Raw genomic sequence first — 19258 nt, forward strand, 5'->3', positions numbered from 1 at the left:
TGCCCAGCTAACTTTTATATATATATATATATATATATACTTACATATATATATATATATATTTAATTGCCCAGATAATTTCTTTCTATTTTTAGTAGAGACGGGGTCTCGCTCTTGCTCAGGCTGGTCTCGAACTCCTGAGCTCAAACAATCCACCAGCCTCGGCCTCCCAGAGTGCTAGGATTACAGTCGTGAGCCACCGCACCCGGCCTTTCTTGTCATAATTTAAAATGAATATCATAGTACTTTCTTTGCACTTTTCCTGACTTCTGGGAAAATAATGTCAATCCCATGTAACTATATGTACAAAGTGTTAAATGAAGTTCCAAATGAATTCAAACTTTTATTTAAAGATTCAGGATTAAGAAAGAAAAACAGAGAGCTTTCTTTTTGCTAGTTACAAGTGTGTTATTAAGTGAAATATGGAATGTGAAAGTCTAAAATTTTTATTAGGCTTGTGTTCTGAATTCAATTTCCTAACTGTTGTTATAAAAACGTATAAATCACGACTGTGAGTTAAACAGAAAGCGCGTCTGCCGGGGCTCGCGTCCTGCGTGGTGCTGCCCCCTGGCGTTCGTGCGCTTCGGTAGGAATTCGCCACCCGTCGCGAGCGCCCCCCTGGGAAGCGAGCCAGCGGTCTTACCGGTCCGGACATCGGCGAGAGACCCCTCTCCTCACCTGGCCGCCCCGTCCGCTGCCCTCAACACTCCAGGGGGGCCAGAGCAGGTTAAGGAAGGAAACAGCAGGAAAACAACGCAGGAAACGCCGTCTGCGATGCACCTCGGGGGAGGCGCTGCGTGAGAGCGGGGTGGTCGTCCTCAGGAGCCTTGTCCACGCTCCCCTGGGGGACCGAGAGTGGGACCCAGAGAGGGAGCCGGGGACCGGGAGAGAAGGCCGCGGAAGTTGTCACCTGGGGCGGCGAGAACATGCGCAGCAGGCACAGCGGGTCAGGCAGAGGAGGGGCAGCCGCTTCGGCAGAGCTGTGGCCACCCGACGCCCACCTCCGGGGACACGCCGGCTGCTGGAGAGGTGACGGGGCCCCTCTCCTCCTGGGAGCCGCGCCCCAAGACAGCAGCCCCCCAGCCCGGGGGTGCAGTCGTCACCGTCAGCTACCTGCGTCTCTGTGCACTGCGACCCAAAGAGCGTACTACAACCACGGACTAAATACTGCAGGATTTATTAATTTTAAACTCATTTTAATCTATGCCATTTCTGCATACATATTAAATCTGTAGCCTTCATAAATGTCCATTTCTTCTTAAAATATAAAGAAATCGAGGATATTTCAACAATGAAATATATAATGGAGGAAGAGTGTAATTTTTTTTTTTCTTGAATAATACTCTTTGGTCAATATAACTTTTTCTGAGTTTAAAATAACATGAGAATTCACTCCAATAAAAAAGTAAACATTAATTTTCTCAAAAAATTTAATTGCAGAACTATTTACAGGAGGTGAACATCAGCAACACGGAAATCGAACGGAGGCGGCATCACCATAGACAGTCGTGGGGCAAAGGTGGGCACGTTTTTCTTACAATCAGCTGAGAGTGAAAAGAAAGTTATGGAAAAGAAAAAAGAACTCAACTAAAGCAGTCCTTAAATGCCTTAATGTAATGAGCAACATTCTGATAGGAAGTTATTAACAAGAAGCAAGAAACTGTGGCGATGAGTGGTGAGCAGTTCGTTCGGGTCAGGTGTCCTGCATGCTGCTAAGCAGAATTTATCAAAAGAACCATAAAAGCATGAGAAAGAGAATTACATAAAATAATTTAATTCCAGTGAAGTGTGACTTTGTACAGATGCGGAATGTTTGGCACTCTGTTCATCCTCTTTGCTGATAGGACTTCATATGTATATTTATTTATATATATTTATATACTTCTTTTATTAAAAAAAACTTTAAACAGCTAGTTTCCTGGTTCTAACATTTCTTGAATTTCTACAGGAGGCATTTAATTTAGTCCTTAGGCCACACCTGGGTATTTGGTATGAAGGGGGGGCGGGGTGCGGATGAGAAGTGTCCCTCTGCACGGGGGACCCGCATGAGAGCAAAGTGGCTTATGGTTCAGAAATGAGTTCAGAAGTCGCCTGGGTCTTACTGCTTGTGAGGGGAAACCTTTTCGAACGTAGCAAACCAGCTGGAAAGTGGAGTGGGGGGTGACATTCATGCTGAGCCCTTTGAAAGTGGGGTGACCCGTGATGAGGATGGCGGTGCTGGGGGGCGGGAGTGACTGGGGCAAATCAGAGGGGGGGGGGGCGGTGGCTTCCACGACCGACCTCGGCACACACGAGCCAGCGGAGGCGCTCTCTGCGGAGGCCACGGTCCACCGGGAAGAGATACATTTGTATCAAATGCGCAGGAGGAACCTGGCGAGAACCTTTGCTTTTGTTACTGCCTCTCCTCCGCGGCGCAGGGCAAGCCTGGACGCCCACGTCTTAAGCACCAATGAAAAGAGTCACATAGAATCTAAGAAAGGAGGGAGGTAAACCTGTGTTACCTTAGCTTGTGTATATACAAAATCTTTTAAAAAGTAGTTGTATAGTAGGTAACTGACATTTCCTCTGCGAAGAAGTCATCTGTCGAGTGTTTAGATTGAAACTTGAAATCATTTCTTTTAACGCTGGATAAAAACGCCAGGGTTAAAGATGGCAATTCATAAAATCATGGGGTTTTCAGCGTGGCGAGGACGAGAGGGGTTATTTCTCAGAGGGCAGGCTTTGCGAACGGCCAGCAGTCCGGTCAGCACGTCAGATTCCGCGCTTGGGGTTCCCCCAAGTGCTCAGTTTTCTGCTTCCAAATTATCATTTTTTTCTTCATCACTTTAATGTTTAGTCTAATATCTCTTCACGTCATCTAAGAGGCAGCTGAGCTTAAGTAATGGTGAAAACATGGCCTAATTCTGGTGGGTGCTTGGTTCTTGTTCTTGGAAGCATCTAGAAACACCCGAAATCAAAGCCAGAGGAAAGGAGAATGCCCCTTGTGGTTCTCTCTCTGCCTCCGGACCTTTCCGAGGAAAGCCCCTGCCTCAGCCTGGGGCGGTCCTGGCCTCTGTGCATAGCTGTGACCGTCACTCTCAGCGTCCTGCCACTCAGGGCAGGGCCAGGGCACACAGTCCCCAACACTAGCTCACACTGCAGCACCCCTGCCCGGGTGCTGTAAGGACCTTAGAGTCACCGTGTCATTGATCCTCACGCTGCATGGGCAAGAGCGACAGAGACGGGAGCTGTAGCCCCTGGACAGAGGAAGAAACTAAGACAGCAAGTTGAGCTGCGTCGCGGGCTGACAGAGGAATAAAGGCCAGGTGGTTTGACCACCTGCCTGGAGATTTCTGGCGACTGATTACTCATTTCTAAAGTCCCTGCAGCCCTCTGTGCTGGTGGGTGCTTAGCCCTTCCCTCGAACTCTGCTCACTGCCCACTACTCGACAGAGACAAGATGGGCCTGGCCCGGGCCAGGCCCAGGGACCCGGTGTGACCCGACGTGGTGTGTTTTGCAACAGGGCACAGGGTGCCGGAGGAAGCAAGTGTCACTGCTCCAGCCGGTGTCGTTAAGGACGCTAACGAATCAGACTGACTGGGGTCATTTCTCTCTCAAGTGTGTGGTCTGCGATTTTATTTTCAAGTTTTTGAACCCTGTGTTCGACACACACCTACAAAGAAGTATAAACAAACACGCAGATAGAAACAAGAAAACACTCAGAGGGTTCCGAGGGAGTAGAGTTTAAAACCACTGTCTGAAACTAGCACGTTAACTTTGTAGTAAAAAATAAAAAATGAAGTTCCGGTCGTGAGAAAAAGGTGGCTGGGAAATGAACACACAGGACTAGGCAGAGGGTAGATATTTAGGCCCATTTTGGAGGAACTTGATTCTACGCTCACAGGCAGGGTGAGAATGAACCAAGGGCCGTATCTAGGTACCACTTTGGGCAACGCTTTTACCCTTGCACGGGGACACACCTCACATGCGTTTCCTGCTACCTCTCCCTCCTGGGTGCGGGGAGGTCTGCAGTGTCACAAACGGTGACCATCCTGCTGGCCTCCGTCAGCCTGGGCCGGTTCAGACACGGTGCATGGGACCCTCCGTCCGGCCGAATGTTCTGGGGCACCTGTCAGAATTCCGAGCAAGGCTGATACTTGCTGTGTGCCTCAGTTGGTCCCCGGCCTCTAAATCCTCAGGGCCACAGGAGGCCGGGTTTGAATTGGACCCATCTACGCCCAACAGGAAAAGATCCACCTCCCCCATCCCCACTTGCCACCAAAAGGTTTGGTCCAAACCAGAAAGCTGTCCCCAAGACAGCCATCCCATGGCCACGACCGCACTCTGACCACACGTCCGCTGTGTCACTTTACTTTCCTGCGAGATTCCGTCCTGGGGTGGGGCGGCCAGGCCTACAGGGACCTCACAAAACAGCAGAGATGAGTGAAAGTACGAATTCAGGGTCTTTTAATCGAACGGGTGGACACAGCGGCTACTTCACTTGGATCTGGGAGGCAAAGTCAAGACGGGGCAGGCAGGACAGGCACCCCAGGGGATGATCCCACCCTGCGTCCTCCAGCCCCGTCACCGGCTCATCAGAGCTGCGGCCACTTCCACAAGCACCGGCAGGGGAGACTGACTCTGTGTCCCAGGTCACTCCTTTCTGCGGCTTTTTTTTTTTATATGATTTGTATTTTTTCCTGATTATACACCTTTCCATTAAATGCTTGAAGTCTTTAGAATTGATTTGAAGTTGAAAACATCAACAACATTTCCTTTTAGGCAAAATGTAATTTTTTGGTATCATGGACAGTTCAGTTCTTTATACACCATTCTAGGATGGTGATAAAAATTTGCTGAGAAAAATATGATAAAAATTGTCACTGGTTACAGCTAGTTTTACTCCGCACATGACAATGACACATGAAGATGTACGAGATGAGCTACTCTAAAAGTGCCGTGGTGAACAAGTGGCATTCTCCTTCCCTGGGCCAGACTCTGGGGTCCCGTTTGTCGCCCTGGTGTTTCGTTGTGTTCACTGAAGCCTCCAGCGTCGCCCTATCTGCTTGTCGCTGTGAGGGAGGTGAGTTCTAAAGGGGTGTCTGGCTCCACCAGTCCCTGGTGGTGTCTTTAGGGAACGCAGGGGTGTGGGTACGGATGGCATAGCACCTTCTCTCGCCATCGTGTCCCTGGAAGGTTGTGTTCTTATTTTCAATCATGTTCTCAAATTGATGTATAATGTTTTATCAAAATTGTATTCTAAATATGATGAAATGACCACATGACAGCTTTGTATACTACGTATCTGCTGGAAGCAGCTAGCTTGGGTGGAGAACACAAGGATCATAAACAGTTTTATTTTCTTTACATGTACAAATACATAAACATGGCTTATCTTCTGTGTCTCATGATCGAATGTCACCTGTGTGAGAGCCGAGTATATTGCACTTAGTTATGGAACAGGAGCAGGTGACATCCCATCAGACCTAGCAGCAGGTGTCTGTTCTACCATTAAACAGTCTTCTTTGGACGGTGGTGGACCACACACGGGTGACAGTCCCCACCTCAGCACATCAAGTCAGCACCCGCGACCCTGTACAATTCAGCGGGGGGTTAATTTGCTCGCGGAGGGATGGTTTAGGCCAAGACTTTTGGGGATTGGAAGGTAAACATGAGTATATGAAACATAAAAACTTAATCCAGATCCAGTGAATGTTTTCGTTAAAGTTGGCATCATAGAATCTTGGAGCTAAGACAAGTAATTATTGTCTAATTTTACAATTTGCTTTTCTGTGTTTTGTGTAAGTTCAAGGAAATGGGTTAAACACATCAGCTGCCGTGAGACACACCAGTGTGCATGGGTGAGGTGCATGGAGGCATTTCTCATTTCCTCTAACTAGGCGTGTGCCCTGACTTTGCTTTTCTGTGGTTAGACCTCAACAGCAGTCCATCTTAAATAATACATCTTTTTTAAAGTCTAAAACGCCAATACTTGCAAATACATTGCCTTTAACATAGTAGAGTGAATATAGGAAGAAGCATCATTATTGTACACTACTCAGGATTTAGGTATTTATTTAGGTAGAAAAATGCTTTGAACACTCTGGGGAAATAGGGTTCATTTATAGAAGAATATTTCAGGGATTTTTTTTTTTTGCATTTTTCAAGGATATACATTCATACTGATTTTTGCTTCCAAATATATTTTAAGGCTGTTTGGTAAAATATATACCAGATATGAGGCTCAATTTACAGGGTTTTGTTTTTACAGGGAATTCTTAACTACTCAGCTTTAAAAAAGTAAAACTTTGAAGCTAAACATGCTTTAATATCAACCCTGCCCCCCGTGAACCCCATGCTCAGTGGACTGTGGGATGTGGGGAAGAGGGAGAGTCGTGGTCTCACGGACGCCCGACGGTGCAGCCGCCTCACTGAACTCGTGACCCTCGGGCTGCACGGGGGGCAGGTGCCTTCTAAAGTGCGGATCAGGGTGAGAAAACAAAGTGCTACACGGGCAATCGAAGCTGCTCTGCCCACTCGAAGTGCCTGGCACTCCTCAGAGCCACGGGAGGGAAGACCTGGCGTCTGGGCGGAAATATCTGTCTCCAACTGCAGTGCTGCTTGGACCAGCAGTGAGAGCTCCGCAGTGGAGACCAGTGGGAAAATCTGACAGGCTTTTCCTTTGCAGACGTGTCTGCATCGTGACACAGACATCGTGTTGGACCAATCGCTGCGTCCAGATTTAATCACACCCGTGGAAACCCTATTCATTAGAGTCATTCCTGTTTTCTTGGGTGCCAATCAGAGTCATGAACACTAATTACTTTTTTTTTTTTAAATTCCACAGCCAGAAGTCACAATCTGTGACCTCTTTTTCCCTTCCTGTCTAACACAGGCAACACATACGCTCTTGACTTCAGCAATGCTGCACAGGACCAAGGATCCTGGGAAGATACCAGAGTAAACTGCATTTCTTCTTCCCCATTTCAGCTGAGACATACTCACCACTCACATTCATGGTTCTTACACTTTGTACAACATCACAACTGTCGTTTGAAACAAGCAAACTTTTTTTTTAAGGATGCCCTGCACAGTCATCTGATAGAGCAATCTGAGGACATAGGTATATACATATGTAAAAAAATCACATGTAGCTTAGATGGTGAAACTTAAAGAAAACACTGGGTATAATATTGTAAGTTACAAAGAACTAAAAAATACAATAACTGTTTCACAGACGTAAGGACAGTATTTTTTTTCTTTATACTCCTGGCCTTTCTTAAGGCCCTGATCTCTTTTCACGCATACCTTCCTTGTGGGGACATTTGGCTTATTTTTCGAGTGCGTGGATGCTGTGCTGGGTGTTTTTAGTGGGTTCAGACTTGGAATCCCCAGGGCGTTTGGTGGTGGGGAGATCACTTTCATCCCCACACACTTGACGCAAGGAGCCTGAGGTTCTCTGCCTGTGACGAGGAGGACGAGGACAGCGGCGTGGCAGGTGCGTGGCCGGGACTGAAGAGCAGCTGGAGGCTCGGGGGGGAAACGGGCTTTCTTTCCTGCACTCGGGTTGTAGCACCTTCCACTGGGCCGTCTGGTGCCTCTGGGGAGCGGCGAGATGCACCCGTTTGTAGTTAGCTGCTGTTCTTACCTCTAATATCACACGGTTTATAAAAGTATAAATAACAAAATGGAAGCCGGGTCCCGGTCCTCTGGGAACACGGAGGGTAAGCTGGTCCTACCAAGCCCATCAGAGCCGACTGCGAGTCAGGCCATTGGATAAAAAAAAAAAGTCGTTCTTGCCACGAGTCAGCAAACGCTGAGGAAATCCGTAGCCTCCGGCCATGGCACAAGGAACACGAGGGCGGGTGGACTCGGCGGAGGAGACAGGACAGACGCCACCAGGGGGGCGACACACTGTACAAGGGTCGTGTTAAAAAGGAAACCGGAACGGTGGGTGCCGCCCCCGTCCTAGAGCCGCGTCTGGGCCTCGGGGATGTAGATCTCGATGCTGTCGGCCCGCTCGGCGGCCGAGTTCTGGCGGAAGGACGCGGCTCTCTTGGCCGCCATGAGCCGTCTGCGGGCTTCTTGGCGCTGTCTGTCTGGCAGGTCCAGGGACTTTTCTCTGGTAATGGGAAATTTCCCTTTGGGGGGCTTCTTTGGTATTGGAGGGGGGACCTTTCTTTCTTCCTGAAAAGCATCACAAGTCAAAATTGGCGGACGGTCAGAGCAGGGCCCCAACCGCGCGTGACCGCAGCTGCCCCGGGGTCTGCGCGGTGCGGATTCACGCTCTCCGCTCGCTTTCCCGCCCCGACTCCGTGGTCACAGCCTGGCCCTGGGCATGGTATGCAATTTCTATAAGCGCCCTCAAATTTGTCAAAGGGGGCAGAGAAGTTTGGGATTGTGTGTACAAATAAGAAAATAAATTCTGCACATGAACACCTCACATCTCTGTAGTCTGTGACTTAATTTTACATTATTGCTAGATCGACACTCACCTACCCCTACACTTTCCCACGTATGATGTCACCTCCGAGCCTTGGCAAATACACATGACACCAAGCTCTGGGCACCACAGGAGGTCTAGACTTCCCTGTTACAGGCTGCAGGATTTCTAGCAGACTCCAGGATTCCAAGAATGTTCATGAAATCCTCTTACTTGGGTGGCTGTCCCAGAGAAATGCTGGCCAAATTCTCTCTATTATTGGCCTAAAACCCCATTGGCATGAACAGTATGTGTATATGTGTGTGTAATGATTTATGTATCACTTGCTTGTTAAAAAGATGCAAATAGTTATTTCTGACTGTTAGCTCAGGTTCTCAAGCCACACCAGATATGGGTACACCGTTTTCAGAAGGATAATGTTCACAATTCTGCAGCAAATGGAGTAGATAACGCTGTCACTGCTCCGGTTAAAGTTCTGCATCCAAAACTGTGTGGAGTTAACTAAGCTGCTGCTAAATGAGGAAGCGGGGCCGGCCCCCTGGCTCTGCTCCGAGGGGAGCGCCGCCGGGAGCTCCGCACTTCCCAGTTTGCTGCCCGGGAAAGAGCCGGCTACGGAAGGGGCCGGAATCCTCCCCTTTTCTAAGCAGATATCTGGTTGTGGGGGGAAAACACCAAAACCCCACACCTGTGTCCTTCCTTCAGCCTCTGGAAAAGTCCAAAGGGAGCCCAACGTGTGGACAATGGGGACAGAAGCCGTATTGTGATTGGCAGGGACACCTGTCCCAGTGCCGGGGTGACTGAGAGTGTTTGGCAAGAAGACTGTGCTGGCGTCTGAAACTTTGTCCCTACAAGACGCAGGCCAGAAGCAGGCACTCTTTCCTGCTTTCTGGCGCATCTAAAACAAGGGGTGATTGGTTCACTGCAACGTTTCAGCTGTTTTAACAGGTAGCTCCTGCCTTAAGCACGAGGCTGTGTCCCTCTCTCTTCCTCCTCGTGTCCTCTGAAATTCGGACCTGCAAGTGGTCCTCGCTGACACTGCTTGTGGGCGTTCCCTCTCCAGGGGGCTTTCGAGCCCCAGGCGAGATGCCGTAGAAGAGGGTCCATCAGGAGGCTGTGGAGCCCGGGACCACCCAGTGCTAAGAGACGCGTTCAGAGGGGCAGGGCGCTCTGGGGGGGTCAGGGGGGGCGGCGTGCTGACAGGCTGGGGGCCGCTCTCTGTCTGGGCTGGGGGTGCTCTGGCCTCGCAAGGAGCCTCGTGCACCGTGAGAACCATTCTGTGCGCGCAGCTTAGGCAGATGGGCTCATAGCGGCTCCCAGTTACCAGCGGATGAAAGCCGGAAAGGTCGCTGCGCCCACCGGGACTAACTCAAGCAAGTTCTGGTTTCATATCCGGTGGAACAACCTTTCACCTGGGCTCCTCACTTAGCCTCTCTCCTTCACTTCAGAAGCAAACCGCCGGTTACCTGCGCGCGCTGACGTCATGACGGCCGTGGCGCCTCCCCGCACCCTCCCCGGTCCCGCGGGCAGCCAGCCTGCAGCTCCGGCCGCCAAGGGCGCCTTCCGGGACAGGCAGGTCACGGTGACGCATGACAGGGCTTCACCGTAATCACCTAGACGTGAGCCTCGGCTACACAGCAGGCACCACTTCCCAAAAGTGTGCTGGATTGATTTTCTTCATCATTTTATTTTAATTGATAATGTCTATCTGGATAAATCAGATTATAATGACTCAGAACTTCTCTAACGTGTTAGGAAATGCAGGTATTTACTGCTAGCTCAGACCTGTGCACTCGCTCTGCTGAAGCTGATACCATCACGGAAGAAGTGAAATACCAGGGTTGGAATCTAATGGAAATTTTCAGCCTATTTTAAGGGCTGAGGCTGATAGATCTATAGGAAGATTATGTCACCAAATGGTTCCATAAGGTTTAAAATGTCACCTTGTGTCTAACTCCAGACACACAAGTAGAAGGTATATTTGAATAGGAGACAGTCACTTTAACCAGACCTAGAACTTTCCCTGTGGGAAACCAGCTTAATAGAACCAAAATAAAGTTTTGATGGAAATAATTCGGAGCTAGACCCCTGTGAGAAGAGACTAGAGGTGCGCACGTGCGTTTGGCTGGCGTCTCTCTGCCCTGCCTGTGTCCGGGAGCTAGAACAGGGAGACATTGTCACCGCACAGGCCCCGGTCTGTGCACACGTGCTCATGCACATGTGCGTGTGCACACAGACACACACGTGTGCACAGGGACGCGGTCATAAGCATGCGTGTAAATTTGATCCCGTGTGGCTGACCCAACACTGGGAAACCCCACACCGCCAGCCTTCGGACAGACCATTTCTGCAGTTGGGCCAGATGCCAGGAGCCCGGGAACCACACCGCACGGCCGTCCTTACCTTTCTCTGCGGTGACTCTATGATCTTCCAGTCGTTGAGCTTCAGCTGGTGCAGCTCGTCGAACTTCATGCTGACGTCCTCCACGGAGAGCTGCAGCATGTCCCAGTAGCCGGCCAGGTCCTGGGAGGTGGGTCTGGGCATGGCGCTGGGGTCCTGGGGACACACAAGAGGGCCTCGTGGGCAGAGGGCTCCGGGAGGCCGCTCTTCCCACGGCGCCTCTCGAGGGACGGGATTAGAGAGAAGCCCGGCAAGTCAAACACCGATGCAAATATTTGGGAAGGCTTAACACGATTCCGTAACAGTTTGCTTTAGCACAAGTATTTGCTGATGGTTTAAAAATATGTAGTACAGCCGTTCACTGCTCCATCCTGAAAATGCCGGGACTGGGAGCGAGAGGGGCTGCCTGGCGGGTCACAGCAGCAGGGGGGCCTGTGTTAGGTCACTGGGGGTCACGCAGAAGGGGCAGTGTTGGCAGGGGTGGGGGAGTGGGCTTGGAGCCGGTCCTCTTCCTCCGTGTTTGTTTTCTGAGGGGTCTTAGCTCTGATTCTGGTGGTCAAGACACCTTAGGAAGGTAGCGTGTGTCTAGTTTACCCCCGGGGAGGGAGGAGGGAAGCAAAGCTCCGGAAGGAGCAAAGCGCCCTCAATGACTGTCCCAGAGGCAGTGATGCCACCGAGCTGCAGCCCCGGGGCCACCGGGGCCCGAAGACGTGTTTCTTTTCTCTGCCCCGTGCCTGACGGGTACACCAGGCGCCTGCATTTAAAATTTAATGGCTTTCCTGGGTGTGGTCCCCTTGATTCAGAGGGGGGCTGTCTGGGACTGGGAGCCTTGAACAGAGAGGTTTCTGGGGGGCAGACGCTTCCCTGAACTGCGTACAGCTGCGCCCGCTCCTCGGAAGCTCGCGTGAGGCACGACACGCCCGTCTGTCTGGCTGGGCGGAAAGCCCCTTTCACGGACTGACCCCAGCGCCCGGCGACAGCCAAGGCCTGGAGCGGGCGCCCCGCGGTCCCCACCCACGGCCGGGACGGCAGCTCCTCTCCGCGACCACAAGGGGGCAGCCTCGGGCCGCCCCAGCCCGCCAGGCCGCCGCGAAGGGCCCCGCGGGAGCCGGGCAGCGGAGGCCCAGGACGGGGGAGCCCGGCCCGCGCGCGCGCATCGGCCACAATCTGCACACGAAGGCCACGGGCTCCTGCCGAGCAGGGCAGCTCGGGCTGGTGCGAGCGAGTCCCCACACCCAGAGGAGCCGCGGCAAGGACTCCTCCGAGTGTCCACGGAGGTCCGGGTCCCTCCTTGAACGCTTTGCAAACACGAGAACCTTCTCCTTTTGTGGGCGTGGCATGCGCTGCCCCGCCGTGTCGGGGAAGCCCAGCGGAGGCTCCTCCCGGGCCCACACGGGGGTGTCGTGCTCTGGTCACGCCCTCAAAGGGACAATCACAGTGGACACTCTCGGCAGCCATTGGAGGCTCCCACCGACCCCACAGTGGGCGCTGCCCCCGCCACCCCCAGGCTGACGGAGCAGCCCTAGCTCAGACCCAGCTGCAGCTGTGCTGGCTCTGGTGCCGCCGGGCACAATCAGCACCGGTTCTGTGTCTGCTGTTCTCTCTTTGTGGGGGCGCTGACTGCATTTGCACCCCCTGGGCATTCAGATACGATGATTACAAATCAAAAATGGTTATAAAGTAAAAAAAAAAAAGTCAATGGTTGTGCCACACTATCCTCTCTCTGCCAGCAAAGCAATGCAGGGCCGCACAGCCTTATCGAATTGCAGTCATTTAAAATTCAGACAGCTCCTGGCCCTGACATCGCCAGTCCATTCGACATGCACCTGGACGCCCCACGTTCCGGTCCAGAGCACCCCTGCGTGTGAGCGTGCGCTCCGCATGCTCCCCTGTGCTCTAGCTAAGCTGCAAGCCGGGCTCGGCAGGTCCGCATGCGATTCTGCGTTTCTAGCCACCCTGCCGGGCTGCCCGGCTGCTGCTCCCGCACGCACAGGAGTCGCTGTGAGCCTCGCGAGGAGAGTCCGTCCAGTGTGACCCGCACACGCGCCACCTCCCGAGTCACCTGCACATCCTGACCTTGAAGAACGTCTGCCCCGTGCATTCCGCCCTAAACATCCGGGGGGGGGGGGGTCCTGACAACTTCTAGGCCACTGGTTTGGCGTAAAGCTCTGTTACCTGCCCCAGCGCTCCCGCGGCTGCTAACAGCACTGCTGCCTCGACCCGTGGGCAGCCGGGCTGTGACGCGCGGAGCACCTGCGCCTCTCCCCGGCCTGTCTCAGACCCCCTTCCTTCGCCAGCAGATGCCTCCGGGAGTTTCGTGCTAATCCTGAGTAGAACCACCAAGGACACAGCCAAGCCAGATACGTCAAGGTTCAAAAGGCATCAGTGATATTAGGACGAACAGTTTTAAGCCTGAAGTTCGCTGTTCTGGAGGAGACGACACGAACGTCTGACCGGCCTGGCCGTGGCCCCGTCCCCGCGCAGGCGCTTTGGGCGGCGGGTTCCTGACGCCGCGGCCGCCCAGGTTCACCCGCCCTGCGCAGTCCCACGGCACGTTCTTCACCCGCCCGCGTCCGTTCCTTTAGGGATAACGACCCAACAGACCCCGCGGAGGAGGCAAGAACACCCACAGGAACACGACAATGGCGTGTTTACCCGGCTACACGTTTCCCTCACGGAACTCCACGCCTTCCTGTCCTCTGCTTCTAAATGCTGACTGTGACTACGTCATAGGGGACAGGCAACTCTTGAACCTCACGATGAACTTCAATGGCGTGTACTGGAAAATGTTAGCGAAGGGACAGTTTTTAACAATCCTAATTAAAAGATGTGAACTGGTAACTCTGATGTGCTTGTGCTCCCTTTGATGTGGAAGAGCATGTTTGTGTCTCCTTGCAAATTGAAAAGCAAAACAAAACAGAGTCAAACTCCTGGCACCGTTGCTGCAAGAGGCCTAGCTGGTCTGAAAAAAAATCAATATATGGATTATAAAATAGCCTATAAATAGGCTATAAATAGTACTATTTATTTCTCATAAAATTAAGTGAATACTTTCTGTAGTCAGCTAAGGAAAGAATATATACGTATATATTTGTGTATACATGTCAATATGTAGCATATATAAATATATGAACAAGTATCTGTAAGCATATGTAAATATACATTAATATGTATGCACAAGTATATATAAACATGTCATTATGTACCTGTCAGTATATGTAAATATATATATTTTCCTCCTTTTTGATTGCCAGGAAGAACCAAGCTTAACGCCAACTGTATTAATGACTCAGTTGATGGTATATTTGTTTCATTCTTGACCACAAAATATAGGGGCTAAATTATTTCTAAAATTTCTTCAAATGTAGTTCTTTATGTGTTTTTGTTTCCAGGAACCTCAGATCATTTTCTTTATTTGAGACATTGGCTGTAACAGCAGTTTTCATCTCATCTCCTCTGAGATTCTCTGGGAGAAAGTCCCGCTGCAAAGACGGGACCTCCTCCCCGCCCCCCTCCGCGGCTGGGCGCCCCGCCCTGCCCGGGCCCTGCCCGCTCCCAGCAGCCCCCTGCAGCCCTGCCTGGGGCACAGCCACACCGGGCCCGCAGCCCCCTGCAGCCCTGCCTGGGGCACAGCCACACCGGGCCCGCAGCCCCCTGCAGCCCTGCCTGGGGCACAGCCAGAGCAGGCCCGCAGCCCCCTGCAGCCCTGCCTGGGGCACAGCCAGAGCAGGCCCGCAGCCCCCTGCAGCCCTGCCTGGGGCACAGCCACACCGGGCCCGCAGGCCCCTGCAGCCCTGCCTGGGGCACAGCCAGACCGGGCCCGCAGCCCCCTGCAGCCCTGCCTGGGGCACAGCCAGACCGGGCCCGCAGCCCCCTGCAGCCCTGCCTGGGGCACAGCCACACCGGGCCCGCAAGTGCCGGAGCAGGAAGTGTCTTCACTGCGCCTCGGTCCAGAGTTCCCCCCGCATGCGCTGTAAGAACAGCGAGGACGTCTAGGACCGACACGTGTCAGCTCAGTGACGGGGCCAGGTCCTCAGAGGTCACTTACCATGTTCTGTTGGCAAAGCCAGTAAAACTGCTGGAATTTCTGGGACATGAGAAGCTGCGCGCTCCCCACCGCACTCCTGATCTTGCCGAGAACTGTTGAGAAAACAAACACACAGCTTCAAGACGGGCTCAAACAGAAGCGGCGGGGGTCCCAGCGAGGGGGTGTTCCAGCGAGGGGGTGTCCCAGCGAGGGGGTGTCCCAGCGAGGGGGTGTCCCAGCGAGGGAGGGGTCGTAGTGAGGGAGGGGTCGCAGCGAGGGGGTGTCCCAGCGAGGGAGGGGTCCCAGCGAGGGAGGGGTCGTAGTGAGGGAGGGGTCGCAGCGAGGGAGGGGTCCCAGCGAGGGAGGGGTCGCAGCGGCACGGGTCCCCTTTCGCGGGAGATCAGCTCTGGGTCTGTGGCGCAGAGCACGCCCTGGAGGCACCTGCCTTCCACCTGCACCCACTGGACGCGGGGAAGTGCAAAGACCCCCAGACGCCAACCGCAAGGACGTTCCTCTTGGGCACCCGCTGGGTTTCGGTGGGGCTGGAAACTCCGTTTCTCCAAGTGCCCGGGCGACAGAAGCCCCGAGCTCATTTCCAGTGGCGCAAACCGAGCTCCGGTGAGCCCGGTTCCCGACAGCTTCCTTCCACGGTGACTGTCCCCCGACATTAGTTATTTTAACAGCCCGTCTCAAAGCCACTTGTTTGACACGCGCTGTCAGCGGGCGGCAAAGATCCTGACAGCTGACGGTCCGCGCCGCGGCTGCCGCCGGTTTCCTTCCCCGGCCTGACATTAGGGGCACCGCGGACCGCGGGCAGAGGGCTTAAAAAGGCCGGGCGATAAAATGTTACGAGGCTCCCGAAAATGATGTTCCCGAAATGACCTATTGATTCGAAAGGGTTTTGGGCGTGTTGTGACGTAAAAAAAGCCATCCACGAAACAGTGCCTTGTACATCGCTCGTTTTTCAGAAATTGAGCATCTGGCATTATATGTATTACACGTTCTTAAAAGCGATGTTCTCCTGGGTAGGATAACTCGGTTAAAGCTGCTTCCCTATTTGTCTGCATTTTCTTATTTTTCTGAAATGAACCCAGATTGTTTTGTTCCCCAGAGTTTTATTATGAAAAATTTTACACATGCAGAAAAATCAAAAGTACAACAAACACCTGTATCCCTGTCACTTAGAACCTGCACGTAGCATTTGCCACATGTATGCACGTTCTCCCTGAGTCACTCGGAGGTAGGCTGTGGCCAGCACTTCCCCTGCCGTCATCCTGCAGCCACAGTGTCATCACCGTTCCCGAGAGCTTGACCACAATTCCCTAGCACCATCCAATTCTAGATTGCGTCTGGGATATTAAAAAGAGTAAAAATAACCCATAACTTTTAATAAAAGTGAATAAATTCGAAAGCACTTTGGCATCCTTTCGGTTTTGTTTAAAGACAGAACAGTGGTAGTTTGTCAGGCATCTCGACACCTGGCCTGTGCCTTCTTGCAAAGCCCCTTCAAGAGGGTTGCTTTTCCTGTCCACACCCCATCCCGTCCACCCCCTTGGATCCGATCTGCCAGCCGGTCGGGGCATGGGCAGGAGGACCCGGATGGGAGCCCCTGGACCTGGCGGAGGACGGGGCGGGGAAGGGTCTGGCCAGGCTCCACCTTGGGAGTGCGGGGAGCGGGGGTGGGTGGTGGAGCGGCCGGGGCCGAGGAGCCCAGGGCAGGCTCGGGGGTCGAGCAGGGTCTTGGGAGGCAGGGAGTGAAAGCTCTTCATCCTTCAGTCACAGGCGACACCCCCACGCTGAACACATTTCTGCAGCCTTGTCTCACTGACGCCGAGGGGGGATCACCTTGTGTATTCTATAACCTGCATATTTGATGATTGGTTTAATCAAGTTGTTGCTGCAGGAATATATAGAAGTGGGCAATTGAGTGCACTTGTTTTACTGACTATATGCTTTCTCAAATTGTAATTAAAAAGTCAATCAGTTTTATAAAATTCCAAGTTTAACCCCTAATTTTCACTTTCCTCTTAAAGTGGAATCCAACTGAACTATTTATTAACACAAAGTACTTCAATTTATACTCTTTAGCCCAACAGGAATAGATGTGCAGCATCTTGGTATTGATTTAATGTAGCGCAGTTATTATACAGGGTATCACTGAATATTTCTGGGAAGAGATAACGAATGTCACAGACCGTAGCTGATGACACGGCTGCTAATGGCAGGAGGGTTTTGCTGTTCAGTGAATGGAAATGATCCTATCTGATGCCGATAATGTAAATAGCTTCCTACAACTACAAAGAACTTGGAGTGAAAATTCAATTTATTCTTTTCCACTGTATGTCCCTAATTTTGTCATAGTGTAGACACTTTTTCTCTCGAGAGCCTCAGATAAGGACTAATGCTCATCAGAATGCAAATTTACAAGGAACCTGATATAACCCTTGACTTCGATGCACAAAGAAAGTTGATTAACATACTTGGCTCTTCTAATTTATTTTTCACGTGTCTTCTACAATTTCCGATTCTATCTAAATTTGCTATGAAGTACCAGGGCAACATTTACACTATGCTTTGGTTTCAAAATTTGAAGTGGGTTTTACTGGGATTTGCAGAGAGTTTGACGTTTGCACCTCTCTGATCTCTTGGGATTCCATGTGACTAATCGCACAGAGCAGGTGAGTCACCGCTTCCAGAAATCTCCTTTCTGCATCTTGGGCTTCATTATTTTCATGGTTTTGAGCACACTTTTTGTGTTTGTTTTTAAATTGAGAGATCATCGTTGTATATATTTTCGGGGTCCACGTGGTATTCTGATACATGTGTGCAAGGTGTAATGATCAAATCAGGGTAATTGGGACAGCCGTTGCCTTAAACTTTTACCTTTTCTTTGTGTTGGGAACATTACAATTCTTCTCTTCAAGCTATTTTGAAATATACAATAAATTATTATTAACTATGAATATAATTTCTCTACTGTACTATTGAACTTACTAGAACTTATTCCTTCTATCTAATTGTATTTTTCTACCCCTCAACCAACTTCTCTTCACCCTCCTCCCTTTCCTTCCTCCCAGCTCCTCGTAACCACCAATCCCCTCTCTACCTCCACGAGACGGACTTTGTCAGCTCCCACAGATAACTGAGATGTGGCATTTGTCTTTCCGTGTCTGACTTCTTTCACCTAACGTCCTCCAGTTCCATCCAAGTTCCATCCATGCTGTTGCAAATGACAGGATTTAATTCTTTTTCATGGCTGAACGATAGTCCACATCTTCTTTATCCATTCACCCGTTGATGGGCACCTAGGCTGATCCCACGTCTTGGCTGTTGTGAATATGCTGCAATAAACATGGGGTGCAGATGTCTCTGGGGTGTATACCCAGTAGTGGGATTGCTGGAGCTCAGGGTAGTTCTATTTTTAGTTTTCTGAGGAACTCTGTAGTGCTCTCCATAGCGGCTGCACTAATTTACATTCCCACCAACAGTTTATGAGTGTTCACTTTCTTTGCACCCTCACCAGTGTTTGTTATTTCGTCCATTTGATAGTAGCCATTCTAACTGAGGTGAGATCATATCTCATTAAGGTTTTCATTTGCATTTAGTGATGTGAATATTTTTCATATACTCGTCTGTCTGTTCAGATCTTTTGCCTGTTTTTTAATCCAATTATTTGGTTTTCTGCTATTGAGTTGTTTGAGTTTCTTATATATTCTGGTTATTAATCCCTTGCTGGACAGTTTGCAAATATCTTCTCCCATTCTATGTTCAAATATTTACCTAACAGTGTTTAAAATGTTTAAAGGTAAGACAACCTCAATCTGTCTTCACTCTGTTAATTGTTTCCTATGCTGTGAGCACACATTTCTTTTTACCGAGCAGTATCCCCTGGCAATTTAGCTGTTGGGATGTGTGGAGACGTCTTCATAGGCCCTTCTCAGTCGTTAGCGAGACGCCTGGTCAGTTGTTGGCTTACATCAGCCCGATCCGCACAGAGGCACATCCCTGGCCTGCATCTCCCACCGGACGTCTGGAAGCAGTGGGCGTCCCATTAGGCTATACAAATGCATTGATCTTAAGGCTGGTAGCAGCCACTATGCACACAGAGATCTGCTCTGCTCAGACATTGTCACTATTTCTGATTCTTCGGTCTGTTCTCTCTGCTGCTCTGAGACAGCCGGGGCCAACTGTGGACACAGGTGGTTTCCCTTTGGCCCGTGCCCTCCTCACCTCCTACACTGAACACGTGTTCTGCTCATTCTCGGGGTCATTCTGGGCTCTTTGCTGTCCAGTCTACCCTGTTCCCGGTCCTACTGCAACTCGACTTCTCCCCTATCCAGAGGCCTGGGAGACCCAGGCCCAACTCTTGTGTTCATACAACTTGTGAGCCTGTTGGTCCCTCACTCATTCC

At 51.2% G+C, this 19258-nt stretch overlaps 1 protein-coding gene across 2 annotated transcripts in view; it reads right to left on the bottom strand.

Moving 5' to 3' along the window:
* Nucleotides 1–6139: 6139 nt before the first annotated feature.
* The window catches only part of DLGAP2 (DLG associated protein 2), a 180061-nt gene continuing 166942 nt past the window's right edge, over nucleotides 6140–19258 (bottom strand). For both annotated transcript variants that reach the window (XM_045535286.1, XM_045535285.1), the window contains exons 10-12: nucleotides 14869–14960; nucleotides 10824–10976; nucleotides 6140–8167 (exon numbers count right to left, since the gene is read on the bottom strand). In XM_045535286.1, the coding sequence (XP_045391242.1) occupies nucleotides 7949–8167; nucleotides 10824–10976; nucleotides 14869–14960 (464 nt within the window). In that variant the 3' untranslated portion in view covers nucleotides 6140–7948. The remainder of the gene's footprint in view (nucleotides 8168–10823; nucleotides 10977–14868; nucleotides 14961–19258) is intronic.

The sequence above is a fragment of the Lemur catta genome, chromosome 22 (genome assembly GCF_020740605.2).
Source record: "Lemur catta isolate mLemCat1 chromosome 22, mLemCat1.pri, whole genome shotgun sequence".
Lineage (NCBI taxonomy): Eukaryota > Metazoa > Chordata > Mammalia > Primates > Lemuridae > Lemur > Lemur catta.